The 14,328-nt window shown below is 42.1% G+C and overlaps 3 protein-coding genes across 8 annotated transcripts in view; 2 read left to right on the forward strand and 1 right to left on the reverse strand.

Moving 5' to 3' along the window:
* The first annotated feature begins 711 nt into the window (after nucleotides 1–711).
* On the forward strand, nucleotides 712–4,304 carry cenpl (centromere protein L). Of its 2 annotated transcripts, XM_052058888.1 has the most exons (6): nucleotides 712–832; nucleotides 1,974–2,139; nucleotides 2,219–2,470; nucleotides 2,562–2,966; nucleotides 3,050–3,125; nucleotides 3,215–4,304. In XM_052058888.1, the coding sequence occupies exons 1-5, from the start codon at nucleotides 810–812 to the stop codon at nucleotides 3,110–3,112; spliced, it is 909 nt and encodes a 302-aa protein (XP_051914848.1). In that variant the 5' UTR covers nucleotides 712–809; the 3' UTR covers nucleotides 3,113–3,125; nucleotides 3,215–4,304. The 2 variants fall into 2 exon arrangements, with proteins under 2 accessions (XP_051914848.1, XP_051914847.1); XM_052058887.1 differs by having other exon boundaries at nucleotides 715–832; nucleotides 2,562–3,125.
* Nucleotides 3,875–10,997, reverse strand: LOC127596415 (FUN14 domain-containing protein 1-like). 2 transcript variants are annotated; one of them, XM_052058943.1, is made up of 5 exons: nucleotides 10,874–10,997; nucleotides 9,938–10,103; nucleotides 9,786–9,861; nucleotides 7,088–7,219; nucleotides 3,875–5,282 (listed from the first exon to the last, which is right to left on the reverse strand). In XM_052058943.1, exons 1-5 carry the CDS (start codon nucleotides 10,962–10,964, stop codon nucleotides 5,205–5,207), a joined length of 543 nt encoding a protein of 180 aa, XP_051914903.1. In that variant the 5' UTR covers nucleotides 10,965–10,997; the 3' UTR covers nucleotides 3,875–5,204. The 2 variants fall into 2 exon arrangements, with proteins under 2 accessions (XP_051914903.1, XP_051914904.1); XM_052058944.1 differs by having other exon boundaries at nucleotides 7,094–7,219; nucleotides 10,874–10,995.
* A 272-nt stretch (nucleotides 10,998–11,269) lies between these two features.
* LOC127596342 (lysine-specific demethylase 6A-like) overlaps nucleotides 11,270–14,328 on the forward strand; it is a 36,077-nt gene continuing 33,018 nt past the window's right edge. For 3 of the 4 annotated variants that reach the window (XM_052058699.1, XM_052058701.1, XM_052058700.1), the window contains exons 1-2: nucleotides 11,270–11,820; nucleotides 11,940–12,003. In XM_052058699.1, the coding sequence (XP_051914659.1) occupies nucleotides 11,642–11,820; nucleotides 11,940–12,003 (243 nt within the window). In that variant the 5' untranslated portion in view covers nucleotides 11,270–11,641. The remainder of the gene's footprint in view (nucleotides 11,821–11,939; nucleotides 12,004–14,328) is intronic. The other variant, XM_052058703.1, reaches the window with a different exon arrangement.

Raw genomic sequence — 14,328 nt, forward strand, 5'->3', positions numbered from 1 at the left:
CGATATTTACAGCGGGAAAATTTGGAGGGAAGAAAGTAGAAAAAAATTAAAAAATAGGTCATAGATCACATATCGAGAAGAACAACCATTCACACCCACATCATCACCGATCCCACGCTGCCCACACACAAGTGAGGAGAGTGGCCCACTCCACCATCAGCGACCCTTGTCTGAGAATCTTTGTTTGAAAAGACCACCACTTTATACCTGTGCTTTTCATTTTGTGGACAAAGAGCACGGTGCTGACGCGGAAAGGGAGAAGGCTCCTTTGACAGATCTGTGAATGGTGCCCCTGCATGTTTTATTCTTTTCTTTTTTTCTTAAATAAATCTCATCATTTTTTATAAATACCTTTGTTGTCTTGGTTTCCCTGGACAAGACAGCAGCCACTGTCGCGGCGCCATGTTGAAGTCAAAATAACAATATAACACAACACATAAAATACAGACAGTCGTGTAATCTTAATCACTTTTCCGACATACACTTGTCATTTATCATACACATGATAAATCTATTGGAAAAAAGAAATGGAAACTGCAGTTTTAAAGTGAATTTAGTTCAAATAGTTAAAGACTAAATATTTGGTTGGGAGAATCTTAGAGTTGGGTTGTTAAGTTTCCTTATTTATCTATTTATTATTTCCCTCCTCTCCTGGGTGCGACAGTTTAACGAGATAAACTCGTTCACACTTCCTACCAGTAAGTGGCGGTAATGCAACTGACAGTTTCCTGCCTACAATGAAGAAGAAATGCGGGCGCGGTGTTCAAATGTGTTTCCGGCGCTCTTCTGTTTGAATCGGAGTGGCAAAGATGGTACCCGCAGGACAAAAAAGGTAATCATGTCACTACGGTGTTTTCATCGTTAAGCAATGCTTTCGTCTCTAAATCATTTTGCCCAGTTACCCGTGTGTATAAATCCTAGCAAATTCTGGATTGTGGAGTCCTTGTTTGTTTAGGGACGCGATGCCGTTCGGAGCGAATCCATTTGTATGGGTTTGTAATAAAACTGTCCGCCCTCTAAGGGAAGACTCTCTATCAGCTGGGGGGGGGGGGTTCCAGTAAAGACAAAATATAGTGGTTATTTTGACATGAACCGCATGAGAACTACAAATACACGATTAGGCAACTGAAAGTTACTGAACTGACATTGCCCAAAGGAGCACAGCTGGAATCGGGCTCTAGCTAATGTGGAAGCCAGTAGAACCATAACACGGGAGCCTACACATCACGCTAAAATATCCTATTCACGGCGACCCTACTGTAATCAGTACAATAGATGATTCACAGCTGGCCCAGAATTTCTCGCTGAAGCGATCGACCAATCAGAACCGTACTCCTCCATTGCTTCTGATTGTCAAAGTCCACTAAAAACTTCTAGTTTATGAAACAAATCTAGATGTACTTTTAACAAAACTACGGGCTGATGTTCGCAATGAAAAAGGGAAACAGCCTACCTCTATGGCGAGGCAATGTGGGATATATATGCTTGACAAAATATGACAAACTTGTACTTGACGCTCCTATTTTTCGCACAAAGGTCGAACCCCTCCTTATAAGGGTCCGCGGTCTATGTAAGATTCCGTACCTGTGACCTTTTGTGTTTTCAAAAGACAAAATTTACCCATAAATGAATTAAAAATAAGGTGTTAAGGGCTGACTAACCTTTACGTGTCATCACCATGTAATTTTAGATATCCTTACACGAAAGAAGTCATTTCCCTTGCCCAAGTATTTTAACCAATACTTGAGTTTACAACCTACACCGAAAGTTATTCAAACTAAAAGATGCCGTAAGATATCTAATTCACTGCTAGGACCATGGACAGCCTTATCAGTAAAACCTGATTTCTCTTCAGCCATTTTAAATTGCAAGATGTTTTGTGACATATGCGTCTCTAGTTTCACTGTGCATGTGCTGCTTCACCATTAAGTTCTTCAAATACTGTACTGTACATTGAAAAATCTGTTTTCCAGTGTGGCAAGAACCCCCAACAGTGTTGTACATAGAAAGAGTAAAATTAAGAGCTACCAACAGTCCTACCAGAGCATGACGGCTGCTTCGCGTCTCTGCTTGACGAGGGCACTGACGTCATTGCGGTTCAAAACCAGCAGGACAGCACCAAAGTCTGACAATATGCTTGTGAGTCATCCCAAGTCGTTTCTCGCTTGATGAGAGACAGGTTATCATTAATGGGTCGCGTCCCCTACACTTTTATCAGGATAAGGTGGATCCCAGACAGTTGGCTTCACTGATGAAAACAGAATGGCAGCTGTCCTATGTCACACCCCTCTACCAATTCCGCTATACCCAGCTGAAGAGCTACGCCAGGCAACTGTCTGCATTTATGGCTGCAGAGAAGCAGCAAGGGGTGGCAGTGGATGATGGAGCTACACAAAGCTTCAAGGTCTCCTTCTCCGTGGTTCATGGCCTGGTTGAAACAGATTACGATGCTGAGACCATTTTAATACAGGTGAGCGCTGGCTTATGGAGCTTATGCTCAGACAGATGTCAATACATCTGTAAGATCCTTTAGTCTACTCTTCCATTGTCTCCTACTACAGATCTACTCAAAGTCCTTCTCTGCTGGCCAAAATGAACATCAGAAGCCAGTATGGAAGGGCTGGCTTGCATGCGTCAATGGCAACCGTGACTACATGAACTCAGTCCCAAAAGAGTTTATTTCTCTACCACTGTTTGGCAGCAGCGGGACAGAGGCACTTACTGCTTTGGTAAAATCCTGGTTCCAGAAGAACTTTGACTGCTGCTTCGGGTCTTTGGAGATCAACCACATCAGCTTGCAGTGGTTGGTGGCATTATGGACAAACGACCATGCGGAGTCCAATATCAAGCAACTCAAAATGATTTGGACTCTTCCAGTTAAGCCTCTGCTTCAGGTCACCTATGCTGTAAATCCTGTCGATGCTTGGGAGCTATGGTGCAGTGTAAAAGGGGATCGGCCAGAATTGGTGAAAGAAAACAAAGTCATTGATATAGACGATGTGATGAAACTCACGAAGGGTCTGATGGGCCACTTCTATCGGTTCTTCAGGGTGGATCTATCAGCGGGGAGCCTGAGCTCTGTGTCCACAGCCCTGGGCTCAGCCAAAAGTAGTGGCAGCATTAAGGTACTTTCACCTGAAACAGCATTTTCATTTGTGTGTCCAGCAAAAACTGAGTAAGGCGTACAGTGATTATTTCTGTGCTTTTGTTTCAGATCTCCAACAGCAAATGCATGGCCACCACACTGGCGCTGCTCACAGAGTGTGCCCTCCTCAAAATGCCCATTTAACGTTCCCGTCATGAAGCAGAGTAAATTGACATTTTTTAAGTCTAATTCACTCAGCTTGCTCTTTTAAATCGTGGGATTGTGTCTTAGATTTTATCTGTAAAATGATTGTAAATAAGCGCGTTATTTGCTGTCCACCCAAACTGTGAGACAGCGTTTTTTTTCCCATTACCTTTTTCACAACAGGCCTGAGAACTTTGTAGAGGGGTGGTCGAGGAAAGCTTTCCATTTTAATGAGGATCTGTATAAATGTGAGAGTCCATCCATTTACCGGTGGGTTAAGAGTTTGAATCCTCAACAGTGAGAGTCCACCCTTCAGAATCATGACATCTTCACCCTGTTTATTATTATTCATAAACCAAGACGCAGCCTGCTTGCTCACAAGAAAACAAACATTGATGCCCATCCACACAATTTCTGTTCACTATTTAAGTGGTAAAGTTTGGTTGAAGCAACCAATGTTTTGGCATTTGGCCGGGTACTGTATACTGGTAATTGTATATTCATGTTATTTTTATGGCTCGCATAGCTATAATAAAAGTTAAGTTTAGTAATTAGCTTTTTCCTGGCTTTTACACAAGTACACAGTCAGCATTGAATAGTCTTTAATACAGATGTCAAAGTCCATTATTAAGACGAAATAAGGAGCCAAACAAAATATTACGGTTTCGATGTCAACAATAAAAACAGGCAGTTCACATATTCACATCGACCCATATCCAGATGCATACTGTACAAAAACAAATTAAGGCAAAGAGCAAAAATGGATGTCCTATTTCAGTTTGTCATGTATGAATGTCAAGTTTAAATTCTACTACAGTAAATGCACGGCAGTCAGTCACTACGCTCTTACTCTTGATGACAGATTCTCATTCTTCCATGAATTTGCAAGGCGATTAAGATTAAAAAAATAATACTTGCATGCAGTAGATTTGTGAAAGAGTGGTTTCAATTCATGGCCAGTATCCCAAACAATGCTGAGCCACTGCTGAATAAAAAAAACAAAAAGGGTGGGCGGGGGAGGGAATAAATGAGTGGGTTCTGGTTATGACAGGAAGAGTGGCATAAAAATGATGCCAAGCAAGTTGTGTGAGTGATTCACAGTGGCAACTCGAGACAATCCAAAAGTCATCCAAAAGTCACGACTTCTTGTGTTGGGCACATGAGCTGGGCTGGACTGGCCAGCAGTGGGCAAGATAAATGCCAGGCGCAACGGCAGCCCTTCGGGGCCGATGCAGTGCTATTGATTCATTATTTTCTCTCCTTTGTTTTCATCAGGGGAACGGCCCACAGTTACAGGGAGCGATTCATTAATGTATTCACAACAGAGACAGTAAATGGACCAAATCTTTGTTAAAGTACCCTATGAAACCTGTTCCGACTTCTCTTAGTGGGGGCGACCCCATGGTCTGACTTCAGTATGGACAGTACAGTGAGCTAATCAAGATATGGTATTTATGCATGTAATTTGGTCTGTCGGTCCCGCTGCTAGTTTCACAGTCGTGAGGCGAGTATGTATCGAATGTGCATGGCAACATGATAACCCAAATCAAGAAAGAGCACAAAGAAATGAAAGGTTAAGATGGTGCAAAAATGTGCAACGATCAGATACCATTCGCTGGTGGGGCTGCTGTGGCCTCTGGGGCCGTGTTTTCATGCATATGAGGCTAGACACATTTTTACATAAAACGGCGGTGGACCTATATTTGGGATTAAGTCCACAATGAGAAGTATAATCCAGCATGAGTGTTAATTTGGGTAATTTACAACCATAAATGTAAATGTATACTGTAACTCAAACTATCACGATTCAACGCTCACAATGATGTCCGTCATTAAATAAGAAAGGGGAAGGAGATGTAAATGATGGAGACAAAAATGATCTATTCAGTGACTGATAGAGTGCAGTCGGTGTCTTTTAGGAGGCCAAACCCAGGAAAAATCCTCCAACGAAACCACTGGACAAGACGATGTTTCTCTTGATAAAATCTGTGGCCTGTGTGATAGGGGGGGAAATCATGACAATAAGCACAGTAGATAAAGAAATACAAATCGAAAAATTGAGCATAATACCAAACAGAACAAACTGAGCCTGATGGATTTCTGTTTTACTTCTTTCGTTCAAGGGCAATTTGGGATTTGAATGGACCCTCACTTCACTTGACCCCCACCCTCCGCTTTTTTAAAAAACGTCTGAAAACAAAGCCATCAACATGAGTTTGTAACGTTTCTAAAACAGGGGTTGCACTCCCCCACCGAACAAAATTGTTTTTGAAAATGTTATAAAAATTAACAAATATATGAATGCGATGACGAAGTATAAGTTTGTGGGAATCCAATATACTGGTAATTAAAATTACATTTAAAGGCTGTTAAGGGGTTATTTTTCAAAATATTATTTTAATATTTTTCAATATTATCTGGTTTACAGGCAGTTTTAAGACATGACAAAAGTGCAGTTGCCTTTTTTTTAAACCGCAAATTCCCCCTTGAAGTGATTCACCATTCGTAAGGAACATGCTTTTTGTGGCATGAGCAGTACAGTTCAGTATGTGCATTGTTGTGCAAAAAAATCTCATCCCATTTTTGTTATTCAAGTAATGTTTAGTCATGAGTCAAGATTTTACTAAAAGGCTGTTAACACTGCAACATTTGCTCGGGTACAGCGCCGATGTTCCCCCAGTAGAGCGTTCACACATGCAAAGTTACACCAGTGTAGCCCCTGAAAACAGCTTCAACCGGAGCAAATTTAACCCTGCTCAGGTAGGTTTAAAAATTTGCTCCGGAGCAAATGCTTGTTTGCGGGGCAGCACCGATGTAAAATGGTACGTGTGAACGCTACAGGGTTAAAAATTTCTCTCCGGAGCAAATGCTCGTTTGCGGGGGGAGTAGCCTTGTTACGCATGAGAAGAGTTGATTACAGAAGGCTAGAATGCGTTGTTTTCGTGCTCTGTTGTACTTCCGTCATCTTTCCTTCTTTAGGAGACTGGACTGTATCGGAGTTGTTTGTGTAGTTTGTTCTTCTGTTGTGTGTTCACAACACCTCCCCGCCCCCCTTGAATTTATTTTGTGATTTCCTCTCTTGATTTTCTGTTTGGCGCATTGTATGTTTGCTTTTCTGAGTGTCATTGAAGTCATCGTTCATTTACGTTTTCGGGGGCGGTCATTGAACGCCTCTTGAGCAGAAGGCGCGGAGACCAAGAAGGAGAAGGACGTGCCTGTACAGTAGTTGCTTGAGTTGTGTATGTTTCAAAAAGAACCATCGTTTTGCACCGCTGCAGAAACTGCCGTGTGAATGCAAGTGGGGCTGCATCGGAGTTAACACGCTCACCGGCTTTGTACGTGTGAACGCTCCAGAAAATTTGATCTGGTGTAAGATGTATCGCAACAAAATACATCGGTGCAGCACCGGAGCAAATGTGTGCCGTGTGAACACCCCTTAAATTGGATCATAATTTTTTTTTTTTTAACTCATGCCTATGCCCCCTGCCTCACCCAAAAGTTGCTTTTCAGTTAAATTTGTTAGCATTACAGTTTACAATACAATACATGCTGATTTATATAGCGCTTTCACAACAGTGGCAGCTGTAACAAAGCGCTTAACAAAACAGTTAACAAAGTAAAATAATAAACACAACAGTTTACGTTAAAAGGTTGGTCTAATTTACACAAGAAAGACATTTTCATAGAGGAGGGTGTGGTGCATTCAATTGGGACAAAAAATATTTACTAATCTATAGAAAAATAAGATTCTATAACAGGAATAAGCATGAAAGACATCTTTTGTTTTTTAACAGATACCATTACCTCCTCAATGAATGTGTTGAGTTCAGGGGCTGCTTTGTTCGCTTTCTTCAGGTGTTTCTTTGCTTTGTTTACATCATTCTCCACTTTTTTCCAGTCCACCTGCACATAGCCACTGTGATTGGCAATCTGTGGAAATAGGGTGCACAAATTTAGGCTTTCTCAACTGAGAAAGACATCGTTCCACTTTTTCTAGCTATATATTCTTACACAATATCCTAACCTCTGTGTGTGTTTGTGCGCGCGTGCGTGCGTATTTGCGCACGCCCACGTGGATTGTCCCTAGGTGTGATTGTGAATGGTTGTTTGACTATGCACGCCTTGCGATTGGCTGGCAACCAGTTCAGGGGGTCCCCCGCCTACTGCTTGCCGGGATAGGCTCCAGCACGCCTGCAAACCTTGTGAAGAAGTGAGGATAATGGGTTTTATATGTACCTGTATCAAAGCATTCAATACGGGGGTCATGGTTCGGGGTCTGCCATATCAATATATTTTATATCTTTTCAGTCACGCAACATTCAAGATCATTCGCAAATCTACAAAGAAAGCATCTGGTGCAAGACTCATGATCTTCCTCACTAGAAGTAGAGGCTCATCTATATATGGCATTGTTAAAATTGGCCATCGAAGTACAGTCAGGTCCATAAATACAATTTTGTATTTATGAATGAAAAGGTTAATTTGTGGGTATTTACAACCAAATCATAGTGCGAGAGCAACCAAAGAAGTTTTTAAAGGCGAAGAAGTGGAATGTTCTGCACCGGCCAAGTCAATCGCCTGACCTGAATCCGACTGAACATACATTTCAGTTGCAGAAGACAAAATCGAAAGGAAAATGCCCGAAGAAAAAGCATGAACTGGGAAACCCAGTGTCTGGTGATGTCCTTGGGTTCGAGACATCCTGATTGTTTCATTTCAAATTCCTTGTGGTGTTACAGAGAGCTGGAGTGCTGAAAATTGTGTCAATGTCCAAATATTTATAGACTTGACTGTATATACACAGCAGCACTGACCGACTGACCGATTTTGCTACTTAGTCTCCGCACAGGTTAATATCAACAGTAGCAATAATTTAACACAAAATGAGAATCATCCATCCAGCCCAATTGCTCATTCTCAAGAGGGTCGCGGATGTGCTGGAGCCTCTCCCAGTTGTCTTTTGGGCAGTAGGCAGGGTACACCCTGAACTGGTTGCCGCCAATCAACTAGAAACAACACCCCTTTATCTATACTGTACTATAAACAGCCATGACACAACACATTTGTCAAACGATTTCACAAGTCTTAACTATGACTGCAGCAAAGCATTGTGGAAATGCCACTTCTTGAATGACATTGTCATGTCCTCAGAAGGCCACAATATTTGTTTTTGTGTGACGTTCTAGAACGTGCCTGTCACCGTGAGTCGATCGTGAAGTTCGCGTCAGTATGCACTGTAGTACACTGGAGATTGTGTGACTTGGTTTCAAATTAGAAAATGGGAAGTACCGTGTTAGCGACCCAAATGTTGATTTAATACTGTTTCCTTAATCTGCCTTGTGTGAAGCTTTTCAATTAGAGGTAAGATCGGGCCGCCCGAGCTGAAATTTGAGTCGGGCCCTAAAATGTCAATCAATGCTTCGGGTTCGGGTCAGGCTTCTCTCTCGTTGACTTTTTAAAAAAATAAATATATGTTTTTAAAAATGTATACTAAAATAATATGCGGATACCAAACTAAGGAAGACTTGTTTTAAAACAAACAATTTGGATAAAACAGAGATGGCGCTGTAATGTAATTGCTATTTAACTCCCAAACAGGAGCGCAGCTGCAGACGGCGAAACGCTGAGCATGCACTGCGCACATGTCACATCAAATTACAGATAACGAAAACTGAAACGTGTATGTTAAATTTCGTTTAAACAAAACTATTGAAATAATTTCATATATCTTTACCTATTTATTTGATTTGAATTATTCTATTTTAAGCCTAGTGGGCTGCAGGATTTCTCTGCGTAATTAAGCAAATGCGCATCAGGATCTCTCTTTGTCTGGACTCTTATTCTGTGTTTAAGCGTTATTTCGTTGTGCAAATGCATTTATCATGTTCATAAAAATGTATAGATTATTTTAACCGTAAGAAATCTTACGTTTTTTCTGCCAAAAATACTCACAAATAAAATGTGAAATTTTGGGTTTGCTTCGGGCTCGGGCCTGCAAATCAACTTCATTGGTCGGGCTTGGGCCGGGACGGGCTTTAATACCCTCGGGCACGGTCGGGTCGGGCTCGATTTTTTTAGGACAGATCTTACCTCTATTCTCAATCCATGTTATAGATGTTTTCCTATTGGTTGTTTTTTTTGTCCATTTTAACTATTTATATTCTCATACTTGTACAAATAAACACTGATTGCGATCTTGAGAGCACATTCAGATGTAATTTTTATTTTGGATCAAATGCAATATGAACAGAATGTAAAAAAAATATGTTAGGGGAATGGCAAGCTCAAAGGATAAAATGATACAACTTCATGAAAATATTATCATCTACAGAGTGGTGGTCTGAGCCATGAAACACCAGTCATCCTGTGATGTTCTTGGCATAAAAATGTAGAAATTATGACAAATTATTCTGGAAGTGGATTTCTATAGGGTGGCAGCACTTCAACACACACTAATATATATATATATAAAAACTCAAAAATGTGTATGTCTTGCCTGTAAAAGGAGGAACCCTCCACCGACAGCAGTGGTGGCCACTTTACCCACTCTCTGGAAGATATAACCAGCACACCTGCATGCGGACAAATGATGAATGGTAATATTATACTTTCTATAGGAGTCCACTGAACCAAATGTTGAATGTTTACCATCCAGTGAGTCCTCCCATCATGAGCTGGGTTGCGACAGAGTATTTCTCAGCTATAGGCCCAGAATTGTTCCCAAATATCCTGCTCCACCACTGATGCCGCCGAGCGTATTCTGTCAGATCCACCACCTCGTACACCTCTTTGTCACTCCCCGGCTCTTCCTGCCCTGCTGATATGAGTTGAATGCTGTAATATGCTTATACAGTATCTCATATTTTGTATTTTTATATTGCATTCTGACAGTGGTGGGCCGTGCATTTCAACCTTAGGCCTTCAGTGACGTCGCATACATAGAAAAATATAGGCTCGTCAAGCAGCACTTAATTTCAGGAGCATTTAAAACCATCAAGTATGCATTCACAATTAAGAGCAGGAAACTAAATTTACAGATATTGTCAAAAATAAAAAGATGATTTAAAAATACTAAATAAAATGCCACCCAGATTACGCTGTGTGATTTTAAACAAGTCTGTCCAATAAATTAAAAAATCTGTGCACTGTACGGTTTTTTTTCATTTAAAAAATATATTTTATGCATACAAATACTTGTTTTCTACTTCTTCCCTCCGAACTTAGCTGCTGTACATTGCAAATGTCCTCATTGTGAGACAATAATAGATGTTCCTTATCTTATCTGAACGATCAGGTTCTCAAAGAAAAATGCAAATTGATCGGAATTCTTTTTCACCACGGCATCATAAGGAATGGCCTGCAGGAGCGAAAGATTCAGCTCTTGACAGGTACCTTCGAATTTATATATAGAACCCGGTCATAATAATGGGGTTGGGATGGAGTATTTTTGGAAAATCATCATCAAATGGCTACGGCAAATATTTCAATAACAGTTAAGGACTAAGTACAGAGACTACATATTCTCAATGCATCTAATTATTTGAAGCGACTCCGTCGGTAATTCATACAAAAATCATTGCGCACCTTCCGTCTGGTCCACGGTCGCCATTTTGGATGGGCTGGAGAATTTAACAGGATGTTGACAAAATAAGCCGCGCCCACACGATGATGCCATGCCACGTAACCCGACAAGTTTATTATAAAAATATCGGGATCTTTAATTCACATTGCATGAAAGGCGTGGATAGAGTCTAAATTTGACAACCTCTGGGACAAAGTATCTCAATACTTACAATTAGCTATTAAGATGCAGTCTTACTTTCTGAAACGTGCCTTTAACGCCATGACCAGAGGTGATATAGACATGGTTCTGATCAGTTCTCAGTTGATCAGACTCCATACGGAGACTTGTTTGCAGAGGGATGATGTACAGTATATTTAAAACGAGAAGCTATGGCAGATAAGTCATATGGTGGGATGCACGCGTGTTGATTGGCTAAAACACAAGAGGAGGGCGTGGCCACGACGGCGCGTGGGTTCGCTTCGGTGACACAATTAAAACAACTTTATCTTCTCGGCCGAAACGCGTTTAATCGAGGAATACTGTACTTACACGTTTGGATTATGTGTTCGGGTAGTCGCAGTTGAGCCACGGTATGATCTCGCTTCGGGAAGAAAAAATGTGACGCCTGAAGATCAGCTCGCACAGCGCTGCTGTCCCCCGGAAAGGAATTACTACATCGAATCACATCTTTTCAGACTGGGAAAAAGTTTTTGATTGTTTGCCTTTCTTCGGTTGCCTCTGTTTGATTCGGTGGAGTAAGACGATCGCCCCTGCGTCGGGATTTTTCCATGCAATCGTGCAGTGTTTCTGTCGCCGTTGCTGCCTGCGCTGCTGCTCGGAGTCTCGGCTCAGCTTCTGATGGTGGTGATGAGGAAAAGAAAATGGCGGCGGGAAAAGCGAGTGAAACAGAGGAGGACTTTCCGACACTGACAGCCCAGGAAAGGGACAGTTTGGCCGGAATTGACAGGTGGGAATAGTGAGCCCGCGTCTTCGCGTGTTGTGTGAAATAGAGTGGATTTCTTCACGTGCATGCCGAGGCGCTTCGCAACTAACGCCGAGCCGCCTATGTTGTCTTTCTGCTTGCAGCTCACTATTTGGATTTCAGAAGCTTCATGAAGATGGCGCCAGAACGAAGGCCCTGTTGATGAAGGTAGAACATCGAAAGTAGATGCTGTGTTCGACCAAAGGTGCACTCTAGTCCGCGGGGCATACTCAGCTCAACCAGTGAAGTAAAATGTACAGCGGAGAATCAGCCCCCAAAGCGAACCTGCTTGCAAGCGGCCCTCTTGCAGAGTAGACGGAGGCCAGTTTAGCCTATGTGTTAGCATACTAGCATGATCTTTAGCTCCCTTCATCCGGTGATCAGCGACCCTGCACCTGCGTCCATTCTGTTCTGGCTCTGTCGTTTACAACGTGTAGTTTACAACATCTCGCTGGCGTTGAAATGTTTAGTCGTGCTTGTGTTATGAACTACGGAGTGCTACATTGCAGGGAAATGTCGGCCGTTCCGCTCAGCGTGTCAAAGTGGACCTGCTGTGACTGACGTTTTCGTCGCACCGCAACACAACGTCGTCACGGTTTTACCCAGCACGCGAGTCGAACGATTGTTCCCTCACTACGTGGAATACGTTGCGCGTGTCTATTGTGTGGTGTCGTGTCAAATCGAAACGCAAAACAACACTGTGTGCTGGCTGAGCCTCATCTGCTTGCTTATATGCACGATCACGAAAACAATACGAACAGTCTCCGGATCGGGGTGCTCAAAATAGGCGTTTTTCAGCTGACTGCTGTGGCGGAGGTGTAAATGCTCAATTCGTTGGATTACCCTCACGGAAGCGCGGTGTGTCTCATTGTGGTCGGGTTCGACTTTTACAAACGTTTCACGTAACGTTGAATATGGCTCTCCAAGATGGCGGGGACATGGCGGACTGGTGATGTAACTCTGTTGATGTGTCGGGTGGCATCAGTTGTGGTGTGTTGAAGGCGCGTTTTAGCTGGGCTTTATGTGTACAGGTATTTGAAGTTGTTATACATGGAATTGACTTAGGTTTAAGACCCACTCTTTGTTGCATTGTCTTCTGTTAAAAAAAAAAAAAAACCTCAGCCCATCCACTCTCTACACACTTCTGAGCAAACAAACAATTTCCTGAGCCTGGTAATTGAATTACGCTTATTGTGTACAAATGTATGATGATCTCACTTCTAAGGCGCTATCCACAAATCTACTCGCTAGGTGGTGCAGGATACCAGGAGGGGCTCACTGCTCAAGTCACTGCACGCGGGTCAGCAGCAGGCCCCAGACTTGTTAGAGAATGCAGTCAAAGGTCTGGGTGATGAATGCACTTCTATGTACAAAAATCTTGTCTTTGTTGTGGCTGCCAAGTTACAGCCAGGGTCAGTGATGGAGCAGGTGCACACCTCATGCCCGAGAAGAGTTTGTGATTTATCAGCCAGCTCCTTCGTGTCACCTGTACATTTCTGATGGCATGCATCGTTCAGAACAAGGCTCCAATTTATACTGCCTGTTTTATGTGCCTAGTTTTGTAAAATGCCTTTACGCTGAACCCCTGCCATTTCGCATGGCCAGATTTGGAATTGCACTTTTTTTTTTTTTTGCTGGGCAGTCACCTGAATGCAAATTTTGTTCCCTTTTTGTATCACCCCATAATACCACAAGATAGCACCAAAGCCTGTCTAATAATGCACACAAAGTAATTGGTGTCAAGAAAGGATTGTGAGGTGGTCCAGCTTGATTGAAAGACTTGAGCTATATTTACACTTTTTTTAAAATTCAATATTTTTATGTACTCACTCAGATAAATGAAACAAATGTTACTTCTAATCTCAATGGAATATGTCCTTGAGGTAACACACATGCGCACAAACCATGAAGTCCAGTGGCGTCGTGTTTATGGAAGTAAATCATTGGGATGTGCTGATTTTTTTTGGCCAAATGCTGATTTTTTGGGGGGGAGGGGGCAAAAATTGACAAAAGTATAAAAAAAGTAAATAGATTTGTTATGAAGAAACACAGCCGAAAGTGGATGTTGTAATGACACAAGCAAAATCCTTGAAAGCAAGCAATCTCCGGGCTACTCGGTATGGAAATTCTCTATCACAGTCTTTCATTTTCTTTCAAAGGCTTAAATGATAACTATATTCTTTTTGTGCCGTACAGTGGAATCTCAAGTTTTGAACACCCACAAATTTGACTTAAGCAAAAAATTTACGGAGAAAAAAGCCCACCTATTTTTGGACCATTTTCGATATATGCCACACCCACAGCCACAAGAAAGTGGGTCTGAAAGCAAGCCCTTCACCATGATTAGTCCTCAGTTCTTAACAAACAGTCCAATCATTCATTTACTTGCTGTGATGTATCATTCGTGAGCAATGTCACTCTTCGGCAGTGGTAATCCACCCTCTTAACATTCAAAATGGCACGCCGGAGAAACGAGAATTTGTTTCATTCAGC

Source organism: Hippocampus zosterae, chromosome 2 (genome assembly GCF_025434085.1).
Source record: "Hippocampus zosterae strain Florida chromosome 2, ASM2543408v3, whole genome shotgun sequence".
Classification (NCBI taxonomy): domain Eukaryota; kingdom Metazoa; phylum Chordata; class Actinopteri; order Syngnathiformes; family Syngnathidae; genus Hippocampus; species Hippocampus zosterae.